At 45.8% G+C, this 21,106-nt stretch overlaps 1 protein-coding gene across 1 annotated transcript in view; it reads left to right on the forward strand.

Annotated features, from left to right (window-relative positions):
* The window catches only part of TMEM132C (transmembrane protein 132C), a 266,114-nt gene that overhangs the window by 221,050 nt on the left and 23,958 nt on the right, over window positions 1-21,106 (forward strand). Inside the window, 1 exon segment of the mRNA XM_033174396.1 lies at window positions 7,811-7,954. Coding sequence (XP_033030287.1) covers window positions 7,811-7,954 — 144 coding nt within the window.

Below are 21,106 nucleotides of genomic sequence, written 5' to 3' on the forward strand. Positions count from 1 at the left end.
GCCGAGGGAGCCAACGTTTGTCCGCAGTTTTTCCAGGTCTTGTGGCCAGCATGACTAAGCCGCTTCTGGCGGAACCAGAGCAGCACACAGAGACGCCGTTTACCTTCCTGCCGGAGCAGTACCTATTTATCTACTTGCACTTGACGTGCTTTCAAACTGCTAGGTTGGCAGAAGCTGGGACCGAGCAACGGGAGCCCACCCTGTCAAGGGGATTCAAACCACTGACCTTCCGATCGGCAAGCCCTGGGCTCTGTGGTTTAGACCACAGCGCCACCCAAGCAAGATGCAACTCTCCTGTGTTATGATAGTGCCTTGTGGTAGGAACCAAGGTTTCCACAACTCATCACATGGAGGGAAGCAGTTCTGTGGGGAGTAACAGATCAGGGATGGAAACGGAGAGCAGCATCCATTTTATGTTATCATTGTAAGAGCAAAACAGATCAAGTCCCTTGTGGCACACTCCAGTCTTACGTCGGTCACCAAAACAATATCCATAGGTACCCAGCATAACTCCCTCAGATGGCAATGTGCCTGCCAATACTTCCCGTGGCACCCATGAAAGGTGCCAGTGAATACTCCCTCAGAAATCCACAATCCATGAGTGACGGCTTCCTCTTTATGCTCATTTCCTGAGTTGGAACTCTCCTGCATTGAACATGGCAACATTCCATTGTATGGAAGAATTGGGTGCCTACTTTCCCTCTCATTCTGAACAGAGGAGGAGCGTGAGGAGCTTCTGCCTGTGGTTGCTGATGTAAGTGCCCTTTCTTCCATCGATGGGAGACACACCCGAGCCATGTTGTAGTTCTCTTTTTCTGCTCTTTTAGATATGGCAGCCATTTCATGGTATGTCATGTCATCATGACAGCCGTTTTGTGACTGCTGCCCATGACATTTGCTCAAAATTCCAAATGTGTTCACTGGCCCTAAAAGGTTGGTGGTTCCTGATTTACACAGCTAGGTCCTGTGAGAGTTCCCTTGCCCTTTGATCTCTCCCATTTTAGTTGGACCCATTGGTGCTTACTTCCTCCATCCACCCATTATTGTCAACCCCTCCCCCATTTAGTAATATAATAATAATTTTTTATTTATACCCCGCCCATCTGGCTGGGTTTCCTCAGCCACTCTGGGTGGCTCCCAACAGAATATTAAAATTAGAATCAAACATTAAAAACTTCCCTAAACAGGGCTGTCTTCAGATGTTTTCTAAAAGTCAGGTAGTTGTTTATTTCCTTGACATCTGATGGGAGGGCGTTCCACAGGGCGGGCGCCACTACCAAGAAGGCCCTCTGCCTGGTTCCCTGTAACCTCACTTCTCGCAGTGAGGGGACCACTAGAAGGTCCTTGGAGCTGGACCTCAGTGTCTGGGCAGAACGATTGGGGGTGGAGATGCTCCTTCAGGTACTTTGGGCCGAGGCCGTTTATACCATCATCACGAATGCAGAAATCATTGTGAAAGTACAAGACCTCCCTGCAGAGGGGAAGGGTCCTGGAGAAGTCCAGTTGCACCAGGAAGTGATCTAACCATGGCACTTCTTTTAGAAAGTCCTTTCTTTTGTCTACCCTGAATCTTCCAGCGTTCAGTTTCATTGGATACCCACAAGTTATAGTGTTTTGAGAGAGATACTAAAGCATTTCTCTATCCACTTTCCCCACACTTCTTTCATGTTGCTTCTTGCTCCCAAGCTACCTACTTGATTCCGTCTCGTGGTCTCTGGTGCCAGTTGACTAATGGGAATGCATGTTACACAGACCTGTGATTCCCAGCAGCACACGGAGGTGGAAAATGCATTCCTCTGAATCCAACGGTTGCACCCCTATGATTTATGAACTTGGACAGTTCCTAGGCTAATAAATCACAATTGATTTTGACAGAGATGAACTATTAGCCTTCCACTCCTGTATTCTGGTTGAGCTAGCACAATAGTTACCCATCCCAGACTAATGTCAGTCATCTGTAATGATGCTAATGGTACCTGTTAGATGCTTTTTAATGAATACTCCTGAAGTTGGCTATTCTTGCAGTTTTAGATGCTGGTTTATGTGGGAGTATTTGGGGGCAGGGATATAAAAATTCAGCGAGCCATTAGCACAACAAGCCATGCCTTTGATTTCTTTCCTCCCAGATGTAAGTCCCCAAAGTAATTAATCAAAATAAATCCATTCATATGCAGGTTTTCTGTAATGAAACCATTAGCCAAGGGCAGGGGATTGAAGTGTCTTAATTACAGATACGATAAAAGACAAGTAGACCATTTTGCATCTATGAGTAGGAATGGAACCAGTGAAATTCCATAAATTAGCCCATAGCTTTGAAATACCCATTCGTAAACTGGCCAAAAATCCTGGAATAGGAAAGAGAGATGGTTCACAGTGCAATCCTTGGTATATCTACTCAGAAAAAGGGCCCATTGAGAGGCACCTGCTTCCAGAGAAATGTCTGCAGCACAGACAAGGAACATCTGACCCGGGAGCCAAATGTGGCCCTCCAGCCCTCTCTATCTGGCCCTCAAAACTCTCCCCAGGCCACACTGTCTCTCCTCAGGCCACAGCCCCCCACTGGCCTTGATTCACAACCTCACTGAGAGTCTTTACCTGACTAGAATGTATCATCAATCTATGGTAATGCTTCTTGTTTGTTTTGGCAGAGGATAGAGAGAAGTGTTTGCAGAAACTAGCCAACTGTACAGAGGTAGAAACAACAACAGGCAGTCACGGTATCTGTACCTCAGATAAAATACAAAACCATGTATATCTCTGGATAGAAATGTATTAATTATGGAACTAAACTGACAATATCATCATACAAAAAGCATACATAGATATTTCCTCAGAGGCAAAGCCTATATATGCTTTAAAACATCAAAATGCTGATTCAAAGTGCAATATACAAAGTGCAATATAATGTTAAAGATGGTTATGCAAAAGTCTATAAGACATATGGGTCTATCTTCCCAGTGTTGGAGAAGGTTATACAAAGTCATTCAGACGTGTGGGTATGTCCTCCCGACGGGTGGCCAGCTTCAAATCTTCCCGTTTCACCAGCAGTTTCGTCAAGGTCTGGACTTTATCTTTGATAACAACAGTACAAACCATCAACTTTACTAGAGATATGAGTTCAAATATACAATAAAAAGGCTTAATAAAGATTCATGTTTTGCCTCTGAGGAAATATCTATGTATACTTTTTGTATGATGATATTGTCAGTTTAGTTCCATAATTAATACATTTCTATCCAGAGATATACACGGTTTTGTATTTTGACAGTACAGAGGTAACATGTGCATGGGTAGCTCCACCCACTTTTGCCCAGAACAGAATGTGGCCCTTGGGCAAGCTGTAACTGTACAGTGGTTAAGTGAGAGGGGTGTGGAGATGGCAGAAGAAGGAGCTGGTTATTTCAGGACAGAGTGAGCTTAAGAAGCCCAATGCCAAGTGGTGTTGAAATGGAGCCTGTATCTACAGTGTTTCTCTCATGCTCTGGCTGCAAACCCACTCCAAACCAAATCCATTTGGGCATGCAAGTGGCACAGACGTGTGCTGCCTTTGGTGGGTCCCCTTAAAAGGCAGCATGCATATATATATTTAATAATTATAATAAAAATAGACTAGAATCATAATATCAGCATACACGATCATGGTAGGTGGGAACATTGCTGGAAATGGGCAGAGGTTGCAGCTTCATAATAGTGCTTGAAAAATGTTTGAATAAGATATCCTAGCTTTTGGTATAAATGATAGCCAAAGGGCAACTTCACCTGAGATGACCCCATTTCCCATCTCAACTGTTTCATTCTTTTTTTTTCTTTTGTTCCTCAGTGAAAGGAATCAAACTGGCAGCAAGGCACCCTAAGACGGGGGTGGGGGTTAGAGGGGAGGGTATGGCTTTCAAACAATTGGAAAGGAAGCAATGGGTACCTTTGGACATTCTTTGATCCATATTTAAGTCGACAACAAAGAAAAAAAATCCTTCTTTTTGACCTCTGTTGCTGCTTTTGCAAAATGTTCCAGTCATTTTCTAGGGCTGCAAGTTGAAAACGTGCTTCTGGCAAAATTTGAAGTTCTTTGCAAAAGGGAGACCAGGATATGGGGTTCAACAAAGATAAAACTACATGAAAAAAGCAATCTGCTTTTCATTTAGATCAGAACTCTTTTGAAAAAAAAAAATTGTGTTCACGAAGAGCTGCGTTTCAAGTCTTGGAGGTCCTTTCTTGCTTTTGCCTGGGCAGTTTCAACTGGGGAATTACCGGTAGTCTAGGTCCAGGGTCACCAAAGTGGTATCCCTCAAGATGCTGTGGACTGCAACTCCTGTCATTCCTGACCATTGCTCATGCTGGCTGAGGCTGGTGGGAGTTGGAATCCAACATCTAGAAGGCCAAATATTTCCCTATCCCTGCCTTAAAGCAACGCTGTCCAGGGTGCTTCCTAGAGTTTCTGTGGATAGCCTAGAGCAGGGGCAGCAACCTTTTTCAGCAGGGGGCCGGTCCACCGTCCCTCAGACCATGTGGTGGGCCAGACTATATATATATTTGGGGGGGGGGGAGAATGATTGAATTCCTATGCCTCACAAATAACCCAGAGATGCATTTTAAATAAAAGCACACATTCTACTCATGTTTTGGTCTGTGACCGTTTAATAAAATTTGATTTGATTTGATTCTACTCATGTAAAAACACCAAGCAGGCCCCACAAATAACCCAGAGATGCATTTTAAATAAAAGGACACATTCTGCTCATGTACAAACTCCAGGCAGGCCCCACAAATAACCCAGAGATGCATTTTAAATAAAAGGACACATTCTGCTCATGTACAAACTCCAGGCAGGCCCCACAAATAACCCAGAGATGCATTTTAAATAAAAGCACACATTCTACTCATGTAAAAACACCATGATTCCCGGACTGTCCACGGGCCAGATTGAGAAGGTGATTGGGCCGCATCCGGCCCCTGGGCTTTAGATTGCCTACCCCTGGCCTAGAGATAGGGAAGCTCACTGAAGGTTCCCTTTGAGTGGCTCAACATTTATGTGGTTTTTCTGAAACCAACCTAATGGCTCCCCAAAATGTCACACTTCCCTCTCTACCAGAGGTTGCAGGGACGGAGAGCGGAAGCAGGCATCGGGGTGGAGAGCCTACTGCCCTCCAGATGTTGTCGGACTCCCAGCTCCCATCAACCTTGGGCAGCACAGCCAACGGTCAGGGATGATGGGACTTGTAGTGCTTAGTTTATTTTTTTGGTTGCTGTTTTGTTAATGTTGTTAATATTGTTTTAGAAATTATAAATGCTGTATTGATTTGTTAATCATATAATGTGACTTTGCTTTAATGGTGTTGTTTAGCTTGTGTATTAGTTGTTGCTTTGTTTACAGTGTTTTATAGATTGTAATTGTTTCACTGGTTATTTCATCTATGATTAATGCTATATTTGTGATGTTCTATTATGTTGCCACTTTGGAATTCATTTGGAATATAATCAATCAATCAATCATGAGATATCACAAGATCTCAGAGAGCCAGTGTGGTGTAGTGGTTAAAAAGGGTAGACTCGTAATCTGGTGAACCGGGTTCGCTTCCCCGCTCCTCCACATGCAGCTGCTGGGTGACCTTGGGCTAGTCACAGTTCTCTGAAGTCTCTCAGCCCTACTCACCTCACAGAGTGTTTGTTGTGGGGGAGGAAGGGAAAGGAGAATGTGAGCCGCTTTGAGACTCCTTCGGGTAATGATAAAAGCGGGATATCAAATCCAAACTCTTCTCTTCTTCTTCCTCAGATGGCCCCTTCCAACTGTTGCCCCCCAATTTCCATTTATTTATTTTCCTGTCACCTACACAAAGCTGCAGTCCCTTCTGAAGGCAGCCCTGTACAGGGAAGTTTTTTATGATATTTTGTTTTATTGTATTTTTATTACAGTGGTGCCCCGCTAGACGAATGCCTCGCTAGACGAATGCCTCGCAAGACGAATTTTTGAATGGGTTTGGCTCGCAAGACGAATTTTTTTTCGTCTAGCGAAAACCGTGGTTTGCATTGCCGCTTCGCTAGACGAAAAACCCGCTAGACGAAAATACTCGCAGAACGAATTATTTTCGTCTAGCGGGGCACCACTGTATTTTGTTGGGAGCCACCAAGGGGGCTGGAGCAACCCAGCCAGATGTGTGAATAATAATAATAATAATAATAATAATAATAATAATAATAATAATAATAATACATAAGTTGTACTGACTGCCTGTACCAGTTGCATGACTGAGAGAGTGCTAATGTGCTCATGATCTGCTTATGGACCTCCTGGCAACACCTGACTGGCCACTGTGGCAAACAGGATGCTGGATCAGGTGGACCTCTGGCCTGATCCTATATGGCTCCTTATATTCTGATGATATCACTGTCAGAGTCGTATGGCCTGTGTGCTTGCTTCCGCACCTGCTAGTATGTACTTAGCATGCAAAACCTAAAAAGAGTTTTGCAAGATCAGGCCAGAGGACCACCTGATCCAGCATCCCGTTTGCCACAGTGATCAGCCACGTCCCTCTGGAAGCAGAGCATGTAAACAAAAGCCAGATCCTGATGCTCTCCCCCCCCCCCAGCAACTGCTGTTTCACGGCATTTATTGCAATCATATCTCACCTTTTCGCCAAGGAGATCAAGATGATGTACATGGTCCCCCACCCATTTCTTTTTTTTTAATTGTTTATTGTACGAGAATTTTTACATACATTGTATAATCTCCATCAAGTATTGAATTTCCCGTGCAGTTTTTTTCCTTTTTCCCTTCCCACCCCCCTCCCCACCCATGGTCCATTGCAAGGGTTCAAACAGTAGACCTCAGCCACGGGCATAGAGTCATTAATTTCCACTGAATGTCTTTTTTCCGGTTGTTATTATCCATTGAAAATAGAGCTTCCATCTGGTCTTGATCATCGTCGCCTTGACCTTCCATGACGTTTCCTGTTTCGTGACTGCAATGATATCCGATTGGATAAAATCAAAAAGATAGTTAGACCAGACCTCTTCTGTCCATTTTTTTCTATCCTTCCACCCCAGCGCTATTGTTGCCTTTCCTGCTAGAATCATGGCTTTGAATGTGAACTGGTCCCCTTTCTCTATGGCTATATTTCCAAGTAATCCCATAGATAACTTCACTTTAAAAACTTCATTAATGATCTTAAGAATTTTATTCCAGAATCTCCTTGCCCCCCATTTCATCCCTACAACCCCCCTGTGAGGTAGGTTAGACTGAGAGGCAGTGACTGGCCCAAGGACACTCGGGGAGGTTCATGGCTGAGTAGGTATTTGGACCAAGGTCTCCCAGGTCCTAATTCAATACTTTTACCATCACACCACACTGGCTCTCAGTTATCAGTCTCCACCTTGCCTTTGAACATGGTGGTTCATTTCATTTCACCTTCTTGGCCATTGGTGACCTGCATGTGCTCCTCAAATTTGTTTAATCCCCTTTAAAGTCATCGTCTAAGCTAGGGAGCCAACACCACACCCTGTGGCAACAAGCTCCATAAATCCATAGTGCACATTTGTCAATGCACAAGAACATTACAGAGATACCATACAGAGATACCATACAGAGTGGTTAAGTCTGGAAGATGTAGATGATCCTTTCCCTACCTGGTTCCTTCCAAATGTCCCATGATCTAATAGTCAATGGTGATGGGGGCTGTTGCCCAACAGCACCGAGAAAGCACCAGGTTGGGCAAGGCAGCTGTAGAACTTCATTTCAGGTTTCCTCGTTATCTCAAGAGCTCCACTCAAACAAAGCAATGACAGCAATCCTTTTGCACTGTTGTTTGCACTGCAGGACACAGAGATCCTGAACACTGCGATCCTCACAGGGAAGACAGTTGCGGTCCCCATCAAAGTGGTGTCGATTGAAGAGAACAGTGCTGTGACGGACATCTCCGAATCCGTGGAATGCAAGTCCTCTGCTGAGGATGTTGTCAAAGTAAGTGACAGGATCATCACCCTACCTCCACTAGTAGGCTTGAAATGTGCATCTCCCAGGGGCTGAACTGGCTTCTTGAACTATTGAATCTTCATGATCCACAAGTCTTCTTGGGTCAGTAACTCTTTGTCTTAACTTTGTTTGTTTGTTTGTTTGTTTGTTTGTTTCTTGCATTTGTACCTCAACTTTTCTCCAAGGAGCTCAAGGTGGTGTAAGTGGTTCTCCCCTACAACTCACTAAATTCCCACAACAATCCTATGAAATGGGTTAAGCCAAGAGGCAGAAACTGGCCCCAGGTCATCTGAGTGTGAATTTGACTCCTGGTCTCCCAGGTCCCTAGTCCAATGCTGTAACCACTATACCCCCACCTGCTCACTCTCCACTGTGTTTGGTCACTGACACTTTTTCTCCTTATGTATGCTTTTGTGTGATCTCAGGCATTGCCTGCATTTTCAGTGGGGGGACAGCAAACCAAAGGGGGTCCTAAAGCAGGCATGTACAGTCTCCAGACTTGAAACATCTATGTGTATATTTACTAGAGCCCAGTGGTCCATCAGCCGGAGCCCAGCGCAAAGCAGCGGCCAGGAAAGTGGCTGGAGTCAGCTGCAGGCTCAGCCAGACCATGGCCGAGATCCAGACCTTGTGGCCCTCTGGATATTGTGCGACTTTAACTCCTATCTGCTCCAGCCAGCATGGCCAATGGCCAGGGATGGTGAGAGCTGTAGTCCAGCAACACCTTCAGTCATCCAGTAGACAAGTCAAGACCTACTGATATCCAAAACCAGAATGGCCAAAGGCAAAGAGATTCATTCTGACCCCAAAGGTAGCCTAGACAAGGAACCTCGGAAGCTTCTTTACGCTGAGCCAGGCCACTGGTCCATCTCACCAGGCTTCCAGGTGCGGGTCGTTCCCAGCCCTACCTGGAAATGCTGGGGATTAAATCCAGTACCTTTGGCATGCAAAGCTTGTGCCCCGAGCCATGGTTCTTTCCCTAAAAAATAAGTAGGGTTCCAGGCCTCAGCATTCTGAATAAAGGGCTGACTTGAGTCGGAACATAGGGAATTGCCTTATTCAGAGTCAGACGACTGACCCATCTAGCTCAAGGTTGTTCATGCTGGCTTTCCAGAGTTTCAGACCACGGACTCCCCTAGCCCTACCTGCAAATGCTGGGAAATGAATCTTGGACCTTCCGCATGCAAGGCAGATGCTTCTCTGCTAAGCTATGACCCATCCCGAAATAAAATGAGTTGAGCTGAGACCCATCCCATGGAGCAGCAAGGAAAGAAGCGGAAAATATGACAGCCAGATTTGCTGGTCAGCTCTTAGATGGCGGGGGGAGCAACTAGCCCGCTCCCCCCCAATTGCTTCTCTAAGTGGCTTTCCAACAAAACCATTCCCATAAAGTATTTCTTTGATCGATAGGTTGGTATTACTACCCTCCCCGCACCCCCTCCAGCAATAAAAGTTACACGACTCAGCAGGTAACTGATGTCCCTGCTTGATCTGCCAACTGTCTCCCCCCAACTTCGGCTCCCGCCCTTGACAGCCCCATTGCTCCTTTGCGCCTAGATTTACGTGTGCCTTCGCTAGCTATAAACATGCTAGACCTCCAAATGATGGCTCTAACCTTTTAAAAGTGGACCAAAATATATTTACAGTGGCACTAAAACATGACTAAGAGCCGAATCTTGCTTGCTAAGCTAGGTTCCACCAAGAAGATCTCTCTGTGTCTATTAATAATGGCTACCCCAGTCCCTGGCAGCAGACCTCTCTTCACTTGCTGAGAGCCTAGGCAGGGCTTGCCTTCCAAACACGGTGCTTTTCAAATCAAACAGTGGGTTTCAAACTGCCTTCCAGGGAACCTGAGGCCCCCAGGGAAGTCTATCTAAGAAGGTCTATAGGAATGGTCAGGCCTGCCAGGTTTGAGGAGTGAGCCCGTAGACTCCCATAGACTGGGAGTAAGTGGGACAGGGAATGGACCTTAACAGTGACCCCAGACTCACCTGCTTTCCCAGAAGCCTCTCTGAATCAGGGGCTAACTTGCTACCACTTCCCGTCATACAGCTGAGAGTTGGAGGACTCTGTCCTGAAAGCCTCAGAAGATCCACAGCTTCCCTTTACAGAACCAGAGCCAGCGGCTGCTGGAACAGGCAAGACCCCTTTAACTGGAGGACATTTCTCCCACTGAAGATGGGGAAGAGCTATGGTGGTAGAGCACACTTTGGATGCAGGAGGTTCCAGGTTCAGTTGCAGGCATCTCCAGGAAGGGCTGGGAAAGGCTGCTGGATCTGAAATCCCAAAGAGCCACTGTGTGTGCAGATAGAACAGGAGAAGAAGAGGAGGAGGAGGAGGAGGAGGAGGAGGAGGAGGAGGAGGAGGAGGAGGAGTTTGGATTTGATATCCCGCTTTTCACTACCCGAAGGAGTCTCAAAGCGGCTAACATTCTCCTTTCCCTTCCTCCCCCACAACAAACACTCTGTGAGATGAGTGGGGCTGAGAGACTTCAAAGAAGTGTGACTAGCCCAAGGTCACCCAGCAGCTGCATGTGGAGGAGCGGAGACACAAACCCGGTTCCCCAGATTACGAATATACCACTCTTAACCACTACACCACACTGGAGTAGTCATGTGGTGCCCTTGAGATGTTGTTTGACTCCAACTCCAACTCCAGCTCCCATCAGTCTTAGCCAGACTGGCCAATGGTCAGAGATGAAGGAAGCTGTAGTCCAGCCAAATGTGGAGAGCACCGTCTTGGCTACTCCTGATGTAGACAATGCTGAGTTAGATATGTCAGTGGTCCGACTTGGTTTGTAAGGCAACTTACTATGTTTCTCTGTTTTCCCCAAACTGCGGATAGCACATAAGGAAGTTTGAAATTCTCTCTCTCTCTCTTTCACTCTCTCTCTCACACAAATCCAGAACCAATTGCCTAGTCCTGAAATAGACACTCTTTTGTTTATTTACGTGTCTATTTAAATTAAAGCGAATGAAGCATTCACCACCATATAACTCAGAAGCATCTAACTTTGACAAAAAGAAAGCTGACAGAGGAGGATTTCCTAAGCAGATCAGCAGGTAATTGTTGCACTCTTAAGTTTAAGGGGGGGGTTGCTTCCCCATTAGCAGGAGCTGAGTTTTTAAAAACTCTGCATCTGGGGATTCATTCAGCCCTTAGGGTGGGGTGGGGGGTGGAGAAGAGAGAGAGAGAGAGATGTGAAATAATTCATAAAACCGGTGTTCAGCTTTTTTTTTTTTTTTAGCACCGCCAAGCAGTTATGATGGATTGTTTCAAAGTGCTTAATAGCACTGGATTGCTACACTCTTGTCAGATGCAAATTCTTGAATATATGTTTTTTTCAGGTTGCAGGCTGAGTTGGCTTTCCTAGCAGATTAATCAACTAAAGCCAGCTGATTAGTTGAATTGCTGAGGTATTCTCAAGGAAATGTTATAGCCATGAAAAGGCTGAAGGAGAGCGGTTTATGGGAGGGGAAAGGGGGCCAGAACACAACTAGAGACTGCCAGAGCAGACTTTCCCAACCTGGTTTTCTCCAGATGTATTGGCAGTGAAAGCTGGCCCATCGGAGCCAGTGGGGCACTGCCCACCCCCCTCGATCTGCCTTATGCCACTCTGTACCTTCCTTCCTTCCTTCCTATGTCTCAACCAGTCCATGCGGTTTCCTCACTTTCCTCCTCCTGAGGCTCCATTCACACAGAGGCTTATTTCATTTCCCCAATATTTCCCTGTTAATTTCTGCATTATATTTGAGCTTTCGCACGACCTAAATGCCAATTCTGGAAATCAAGGGGAGTCTTGTGACAGTTTAGTGCTCATTTCCATGTTAATTGCTGACAGAAAAGAAACCATTTGCAACCCTCCTTACAGTGCAAAATCTTGGGAGTAAAGTCATGAACTTTAGGGCACCATCGCGGCATACAGTTCTTTCCTGTTGTTTTCATGGGGCAATCAAGGGGAAACGCATTTGTGAAAAACAGGGAAGAGTGACGTTGTCTAATGATATTCATCGTTGTGTTGCACCACAATGGCTGGTGGGCATGAAATCAAAATGTCAGAGCTCCAAAATGCAACAGGTACTGCAATGTGACAGGAGCGTTAGAAAATGAGACAGTAGTGCTTATAATCAGGAAAACTAATGTGATACCCCCAACATCTGATTGCTCAGATATGCTTTAGTCTCAGTGCTTTTGTAGAATTCAGCAGGGAAGAGGATGGGAAGGAAACTAGAATAAGTATTGCCTCTGGTTCAGCCTATGATTGGCTCTGGCTTGACCTACTGTTGGCCTCCCTTGTCACCACCCTACCAGTCCAAGAGGGTACCAGCCACTACCATGTGTTGGACAACAGCTCCTATCAGTCCCAACCAGTATAGCCAGTGGTCAAGAGTGATGGCCCAACCAGGGGCATAGCAAGGGGGGCGTAGGGGGCAGTCCGCCCCATTTTCCATAATGGAGGGGGTGACAAATTATCAAGGAACAATTACTGCCCTACTAGGGCGGTTCATTAAAAAAAAAACTTTTTTTTAAAAAAAATGCCTGCTCCAAAGGTATTATCTTACTATACTAGGGATTATATAGCTATATGTGAAATTTCATGCATATCGGTTAATATCTTGACCCTCCTCCACCAAAATAGCTGTTTTCCTATGTCGTGAAGGCTGAAATTTCAGTTCAGTGGAGCACTTACTGTTCCCAACCCTAACTCTGTGGAAAGCCATCTAATTAGACTTTAATTTGATTTTGAGATGTTTTTAGGAGGTAATTTAATTACTGTTTGATTTTATACCAATGTTATGTATCTGATGTTAGCCACCCTGAGCCCGACTTTGGCCGGGGAGGGCGGGATATAAATAAAAGTTTATTATTATTTGTTATTATTCCTTTGTAGGAAAATATGAAATAACGTAAAACCATTTGGGGGGGAATCAATGTGGGGTGACAAGAAATTTTCTGCACTGGTTACCACCTGACTTTCCTACACCTCTGGGCCCAACAGCACCTATACGTCACCAGGTTGGGGGAAGCCATGGTAGGCTAGCAGTGTCAGGGCTGGTATGCGAGCAGAAGCATAAGGTGAACTAGGAAGAAGGAAAAAGGACTAAAGGAGCAGTCAAGATCAATGGGCAAACCAGGCAGTAGAATGGAGGACAAGCTGGACTGAGGCATAACCAAGAGTGCTTTCAGGTGGAACAAGCCAGAGCTCAGGATGAGATAGTCGTTGAAGCAAGGCTCAACTAGAGCAGAAAGCTCTTATACTCTTTCCTGCCTATGAGGATTTCCAGTGGCCAGTCTGGATTAGCCCAGGGCCTGAAGGTACTTCGTACTTTATTGAGACGCAGCCACAGGTACCGGGTAGTTGTGGGGAGAGTCACAGCAGAGTCGCACACATTTGCAGCAACTGCTTATGGAAGCAAAATTATTTTGGAAACAGTTTCGAAAGAAATATAGTTTCTTCCTATATACCGGTAGTTTAGAAAGAAATATGTATCAAGGTGGGCAGCTGGTAGAATCTCCTACTTGTCTTCTCCTGCTGACCCGGTGCAGGAGGGGGCTGGGGGTCCCCCCTAGAGGTCTCTGCAATGCCTCAAGCATCTTCAAAGCATGTGAGCATTTTTAGACTCCGTGCAAGAGATTGTGCAATGGATTTCCACTCTTGGGCAAGGATCTTGTGCTAAGATGGGGCGGGGAAAATCCCGCAGTATGGCATCTCTGGAACACACCCACCCACCCAAAAAGAAATGTTGCTATCGATATTTGTATGCCTCCAGAGTAAATGTCTATCAGCCCTCCCCCATCCTGAGCAGCACTCTTTAAATTTGCAATTTCTCCCATACTTTAGGAAGATACACAGAAACGTTGTTGTTGTCATCATCACATGCTGAATGAAATCTACACACAACTTTTTCAGTCTGTTCTCCTTGGATTGATCTTCGCTCCTTTCTCCTTGCGGCCCAGCTCTCCAGTTCTTTAGCTTGAGTTCTTTTAAGGACAATCGTTTGATAGGATTTAAAACTGTACATTACATTTTTACAGTGGGTTATAGGAGAAAATAAAAACAAGCAACTAGCCGGGGAAGAACAGACTTCCGATAGTCCCCTTGGAAGGAAACAGACCTTAGACTGCAAATAGTGCTACTGATTTAGCACTCAAAAGTTTACGTGGAACAAATAAAAGTTTACATTACACTGGGCCACACTAAATTCCTAAGTTGGTATCAGAACACTCTGGGAACCCTGATGCTGGACAGATTTGAGGCTTATTAGCTCCACCAACCCTATGTAGGCTTCTGGATTAGGATGGCAGAGACCCACATTTGAATCCCTGTTTATCCATAATGCTCAGTTTGGGCTGGCCACTCTCTCTCTCAGCCAAGCCTACCTCACAGGGTTGTTGTGCAAACAAAATGGGGAGGAGGACCATTTGCATCACACTGAGCTCCTCCAAGGAAGGGTGGGGCAAAAATGTTTTCATAACCTATTACAATGATTCTCCCCATTTCCTAATGCACACATCAGGAAAGCAATGTTTACTTTAGCAATGCATCCACAAAGGACACCCCCCCCAAAAAAACAGAAAACACCCTATGATACATATTTTACTCATTTCCTTAAGAAAGAGGATGGTGAGGAAGGTGTTGCTTAGCAACTAGACAGAGTTACCGGATGTTTGCTGAGGTAGCATGTTCTCTGATTGGCTGTGCAGCTCTGAGGGAGTTTTAACTCTGTTTGCTGACTTGAATGTCTCCCTGCTATTTACAAGGCCTGATGGATGGAAGAAATAAAATCCCCTGTTGCTCCTTTCTCCTCAAATTGCACACTCTTTTTGTTCAGTTTGCTCACTAACAAATTATTTCTTTTCTCCCTGGACTCTCTCTCTGCGTTATTTAACTGACTTTGCTAATAGTTCAGCTGTTTGAGAAATGCAGCCCTGGTCAAAAAGGTCTCAATTGCTATCATCAGAAAGAAAGGGAGGGAAATCACATGGAGGTCCAATTACAGACATTGTCAACTGTTCCTCAGCCTCTGGAGCAGATGGTTTTAAAAGGCAGGTTAGTGGCTAGTTAGTGGTTAGGCAACAGATTTACGTATGGGAAGGGGGGGGGACAAGCCAGGTGGACATATCCTTCTATATTAATGTGGGATTTCTGTTTAATAAATAATGTGAAGCCAGCTCTTAACAAAGCCTAACTACTAGCTACTTTTGGTTTAATATGCCTCCTTCAAACACACACTGCATTTTTAAATTATTATTCTGTTCCAATTCCCTGTGATTGAAGCCAAAAGCTGGAAAGGCGACAGGTGCTAAATTTGAAACCTGGTTCTGTGGGCTGTGTTTCATTCCATATATTGTGGCCAGCAGGGAGCCTTCATGAGCTGACTAAGTTGATAGACCAGGCAGGATTCCCACTTGTTCCCCTAAAGCAGGGGTGGCCAACTTCCAAGAGACTGCGATCTACTCACAGAGTTAAAAACTGGCAGTGATCTACCCCCTTTTTGGGGGTTCAGGTCGAGATGGTTGAGCTTTCTTTTAGGAAGGAAAGCCATCCATGTTTTGGGGGGTTTGGGTCAAAGTTGAGCTTTTTTTTTAGGAAGCAAAGCCCTGATTTAGGGGCTTCAGGGCAAAGATGTAGAGCTTTTTTAGGGGAGCCAAAGTTGCTGAGTTTCTTTGGGGGGGAGCCAGTGATCTACCAGAGACGTCCGGTGATCTACCAGTAGATCATGATCTACCTGTTGGACATGCCTGCCCTAAAGAGAAAATGATTATTGCATTCTTAAGGCCTGAGGAGTTTTACCGTGTGTCGTGGAAAGGAGGCTGGTCCCTCAGGAGCTGGTATTGTGCATAGCCCTTTGAAACCTTCTTTCTCCCAGACAAACTGGTATGAACAGGAGTGGAGGAAGAGTCTGAGATGCCATACATGAGATGCCATACATCTCATTGGCTGAAATGCAAAATGACGGCACATATCTGGGACTTGATGAAGGAATCTCATAGGGACAGAGGATGCTGCTAGGGCTGTGCAGAGTGCCTCCCCCCACCCCACCCTGGACCAGTGCTGGATTTACGTATAAGCAAAATGAGCTATAGCTTAGGACCCCACTCTCTTGGGGGCCCCAAAAAAATTAAAGGGGAAAAACTGGATGTATATAAGATAACAAACAAACAAAATAAAACACATACAGCAACAGTGTTTTGTGTTGTGTAGGCTCCTATGATGTAAGTAATGGACCCCGCCTGCTAGCCTGCTCCCAAAATATTGCTGGTTTGCTCATATAAACCAGCAATATATTGAGGGTGAAAGAGAAGAGCAAAATACAGTCTGAAGCTCAACATCAAAAAAACTAAAATCATGGCCACTGGTCCCATCACCTCCTGGCAAACAGAAGGGGAAGAATTGGAAGCAGTGACAAATTTTACCTTCCATGATCACTGCAGATGGTGACAGCAGTCATGAAATTAAAAGACACCTGCTTCTTGGGAGAAAAGCGATGATAAACCTAGACAGCATCTCAAAAAGCAGAGGCGTTACCTTGTTGACAAAGATCCGTATAGTTAAAGCTATGGTTTTCTCTGTAGTGGTGTATGGAAGTGAGAGCCGGACCACAAAGAAGGTTGATCGCCGGAGAATTGATGCTTTTGAATTGTGGTGCTGGAGGAGACACTTGAGAGTCCCATGGACTGCAAGAAGATCAAACCTATCCATTCTTAAGGAAATCAGCCCTGAGTGCTCACTGGAAGGACAGATCCTGAAGCTGAGGCTCCAATACTTTGGCCACCTCATGAGAAGAGAAGACTCCCTGGAAAAGACCCTGATGTTGGGAAAGATGGAGGGCACAAGGAGAAGGGGATGACAGAAGATGAGATGGTTGGACAGTGTTATAGAAGTGACCAACATGAATTTGATGAAACTCCAGGAGGCAGTGGAAGACAGGTGTGCCTGGCGTGGTCTGGTACATGGGGTCACGAACAGTCAGACATGACTAATCGACTAAACAACAACAACATATAAAGGGTGCCTACATTCTGCATGGACTGGTTGCATGGCAACACGTGCAAATGGCTTTAGATACCTATTAGGTCCATAAATTACCATATAGCAAATAGTCAACACAAAAAAACAGCGACAATTTGTTGTTGACAAAGGACAGCTGGACATATAAAGGGGCTCATTACCTTCAGCAGCTTAGGGCCTCATCAAACCTAAATCCAGCCCTGCCCTGGACTCACGTCTCTGACCCTGGCCCCTGGATTGGGTTGATCCCACCTGGCAACCACACAACCTGAATTCAGCCCCAAATCAGGCCGGGCTAAAATGTTTAATTAGGGCTTTAAGAACCCTAATTAAGCAAACAGTTGGGAGGGCGAAGGAGATGCCATGTCTCCAGGTGATCTATTGCACAACTGTTTGCTAAGTTGCTTTTGTTTGCATTCCACCAGCGCAACAAGTATACCACCCAGCGATGCTAACTTGGTGCTATCTTCACTACAGCCTTTTGAATCTAGCTTTGTAACTGATTGGCTGCTGGTGTTGTTATTGTTGTTGTTCAGTCGTTCAGTCGTGTCCGACTCTTCGGGACCCCATGGACCAGAGCACGCCAGGCACGCCTATCCTTCACTGCCTCTCGCAGTTTGGCCAAACTCATGTTAGTAGCTTCGAGAACACTGTCCAACCATCTCATCCTCTGTCATCCCCTTCTCCTTGTGCCCTCCATCTTCCCCAACATCAGGGTCTTTTCTAGGGAGTCTTCTCTTCTCATGAGGTGGCCAAAGTACTGGAGCCTCAACTTCAGGATCTGTCCTTCCAGTGAGCACTCAGGGTTGATTTCTTTAAGAATGGATAGGTTTGATCTTCTTGCAGTCCATGGGACTCTCAAGAGTCTCCTCCAGCACCATAATTCAAAAGCATCAATTCTTCGGCGATCAGCCTTCTTGATGGTCCAGCTCTCACTTCCGTACATCACTACTGGGAAAACTATAGCTTTAACTATACGGACCTTTGTCGGCAAGGTGATGTCTTTGCTTTTTGAGATGCTGTCTAGGTTTGTCATTGCTTTTCTCCCAAGAAGCAGGTATCTTCTAATTCCGTGACTGGTGTTAGTTACTGGTGTTAGTAACTGTGAACAGCTGCAGATTCCTCCAGGTTTTCAACCTGAGGGTCTTTCCCTTCACCTCTGAACTGGAAAAGCCAAGGGCTGAAGCCAAGACCTCCTGCTTGCAGAGCAGGAACTCTGCCACTGAGCTGTTTGTCTCTTCTCAGCTTTCTGGCATCCTGCCTCTAGCATCCCAGTACTTAAGGGTACCTCTGAACAACAACTGGCCTGCTTTCAGGTAGACCAAGGTTAGACTCTTCCCAGCAATTTGCACCAGTCACCTTGATAGAGTGTGATTTATCGCTGGACAAAGCTGTTTGGAGGTTTAATGCAACGGCCTTTGTTACAAGAGGTGCCAGTAAACTAATGGGCGTTGTGGGGTGGGGAAGAGAAGTGGAGGGAAAGGAATTAAGGAAACTAAAAAAAGCATTTTGGAAATTTTGCTTAGGTCCGTTCTTTTCTTCTGTGCTTTATCTTCCTCCCCCCCGCCTGCCTGCTGCTGCTGCCCTTCCAGCCTCAATGTTTCCTGGAAATTTAGAAGGAGCTGTGGAAAAGTCGCTGCAGTGCAGCTTTGATAATCAAAGAAAGTGCTGAGGGAGCGTCACATCGAGCACCTGAAAATGCCAAAAAATAAAAATGCCATGCCCATCTCTCTGCTCAGCGGATTTACATAAAGGTGATTGCAAAGAGTGGAAGGGGGGGTGCAATCTCCACCTCTCTCTAGATGGCAAATATCAAAATATGTTTAAAAGCCCCAAAACATTTCACAAGGTAAAAAGAAGAAGAAGAAGAAGAACCAGGATAATAGAGGGAAAGGACACAGCAGGGCTGCTATCGTTCCCAGGCTGCATCAAGTGAGGCCTTTGAGGTGGAAAGTCTCGAGAAAAGGATAGACAGCTTCCGTTACTAGCCTGCTTCCAATCTGACACACTCAGCTTCGTTTCCTTAGGCTGCATGCACAGCATCCATTTTAAGCATGTCCCATCACAAACACCCCGCCAAAAATCATCATGGGAAGCTGTATTTTGTTAAGGGTGCTGGGAACTGGTGCGCTGTGAGAGGTGAACTACGGTTCCCGGGATTCTTGCGAGGGTGTGTGTGCTATAAATACATGGGGTGTGTGCAGCATCCATTGTAACAGTAAGTCACTAGTTTTCTCTCTGATCCTGATCCATGAAGGGCAGATACCCCTTGTGCAATGCCTGTATTGTTTCATAGGCTCAGTATGTTCTCCTGCCATCCATCCCTCCAGAATTCTGGTTTGAAGTTCATTCCAGCATTGAACCATGCAGATTTTGCACCTGTTTTCAAGTCACCTGAACCTTCTCCTGCTTCCCCACCCTTCTCCTGCTTCCCCACCCTTGCTACTATACATAGGATTCTGGAGCTAGAAGGAACCTTGGAGGTCACCTTGTTCAGGCATGGCTATCCTGTGGCCTTCCAGACTCCAATTCCTGTGACACCTGCAGCGGTTACAGGTTCCTACACCAGTATCCCTGGTATAGAAAAAAAAAGTGAGCTAGCTGAACTTACAGCATGATTTGGGTAAAGGCAGGTGTCCTATGTTCCTATCAAATGCATGAGGCGGTTGCTCAGTGGACGGGCCACATGTTAGCCAACCCCTGATCTAGTCCAACCCAATCTTGTAATGAGACAAGATTTCTGATATAGGATGCAAACAATATCCTTGGCAGATGGCTGTCCAGCTCCTTCTAGGATACTTCTCCGAACGTCACAAGGCAAGAATCTTCCACTGCCATACAGCTCTTACTATTAGGAAATGTCTCCCAGGGATAAAGAACTTTTCTCCAGCCCAGCTTTTCTGGGCAGCCTTGTGTGGGCCACATACCCTTGTTGGCGTATTGAAACTGAGTAACTGCGCAACAAAAAAGCATTCTGAGGAGACTGCAAAATATAATTAGGAGTTGTTTTAATTAAAGAAAAATAACAGAAGTTATATTAACTACAAGAATGCTACAGAAACATGACCCACCACCCAGGGTACCTGAGAGAGGTACGCAGACCTCCTTATATACTGTATCCGATTGCTGAAACGCCTTAAATCAATACAAACTTAACATCACCTGCTGTACTGCCCCACAGCTGCAAAACTAGGCCATTTCATTTCCTTCTTTCTTTTAAAGAGATACACATTTCTGTGGAACAGTAATGAACCTTAAACTGTAAACCACTCAACAACCCTTGGCAAGTGGGGCCAGGGTCAGAGGTGGGTAGAGCCATGGTTGCAATTTTTAACTTTGTACAGTAGCTTGCTTCCTACACCCCTCTCTATCCTACAGCCAAAATCAAGAAGCATTATCACAGTTCAGGTTCACATTCTAGCCAGGCAAATACACCCAGAAAGGGTATGAAGTTAGACTGGTGAGCAGGGCCAGCCCACCGATGAGGCAAGACAAGGCAACCACCTCGGGTGGCAGGATCCAGAAGGGCAGCAGAGCCAGCCTCCCAAGAATGCATTGCCTGCTTCCGCTGCCACATGCTCCTTAGAGGCCAGGTCTGCTTCCTCCTCAACAGCCACTCCTTCTTCCTGCAATGTCACCTCTATAGCAGCTTCTTGGTGAATGGGAGGCACTGCTGGTCTGCTCCCACCCCTCTGGGGTTTCCTGGGCTCTGTACCCACCCAACATTATTCAGAGTGGGCTCCCCCCCCACACACACACCTGCCACTGCCTTTGATTCCCACTTCAACCATCAGAGATTCCCTCCCTTGTTCCCAATGTAGATATTTATTCACCCCCTTTTCCCTGATGTAGATCTTCATTCGCCACTTCTTCCCTGGTGGGGAGGTGGCATTTTTTGGTTCATCTCCTCTGCCAGAATGTCTTGGGCTGGCCCTACTGGTGAGGGCTGTGGCCTGTGGAGAATCTCATGGGCCAGACAGAGAGATCTGGAGGGCCAGGTTCAGGTCCAGAGCCTGAGCTACCACATCCCTGGTTTAACTAAAGTCTAGAGCCAAATAGCCAGCAGATGCAGCTGTCTGACTGGGACGGCAGCCAAGAGCTGGGAGGGATGTTTGTTATGGAAAGAG

Source organism: Lacerta agilis, chromosome 17 (genome assembly GCF_009819535.1).
Source record: "Lacerta agilis isolate rLacAgi1 chromosome 17, rLacAgi1.pri, whole genome shotgun sequence".
In the NCBI taxonomy this organism is placed as follows: Eukaryota; Metazoa; Chordata; class Lepidosauria; order Squamata; family Lacertidae; genus Lacerta; species Lacerta agilis.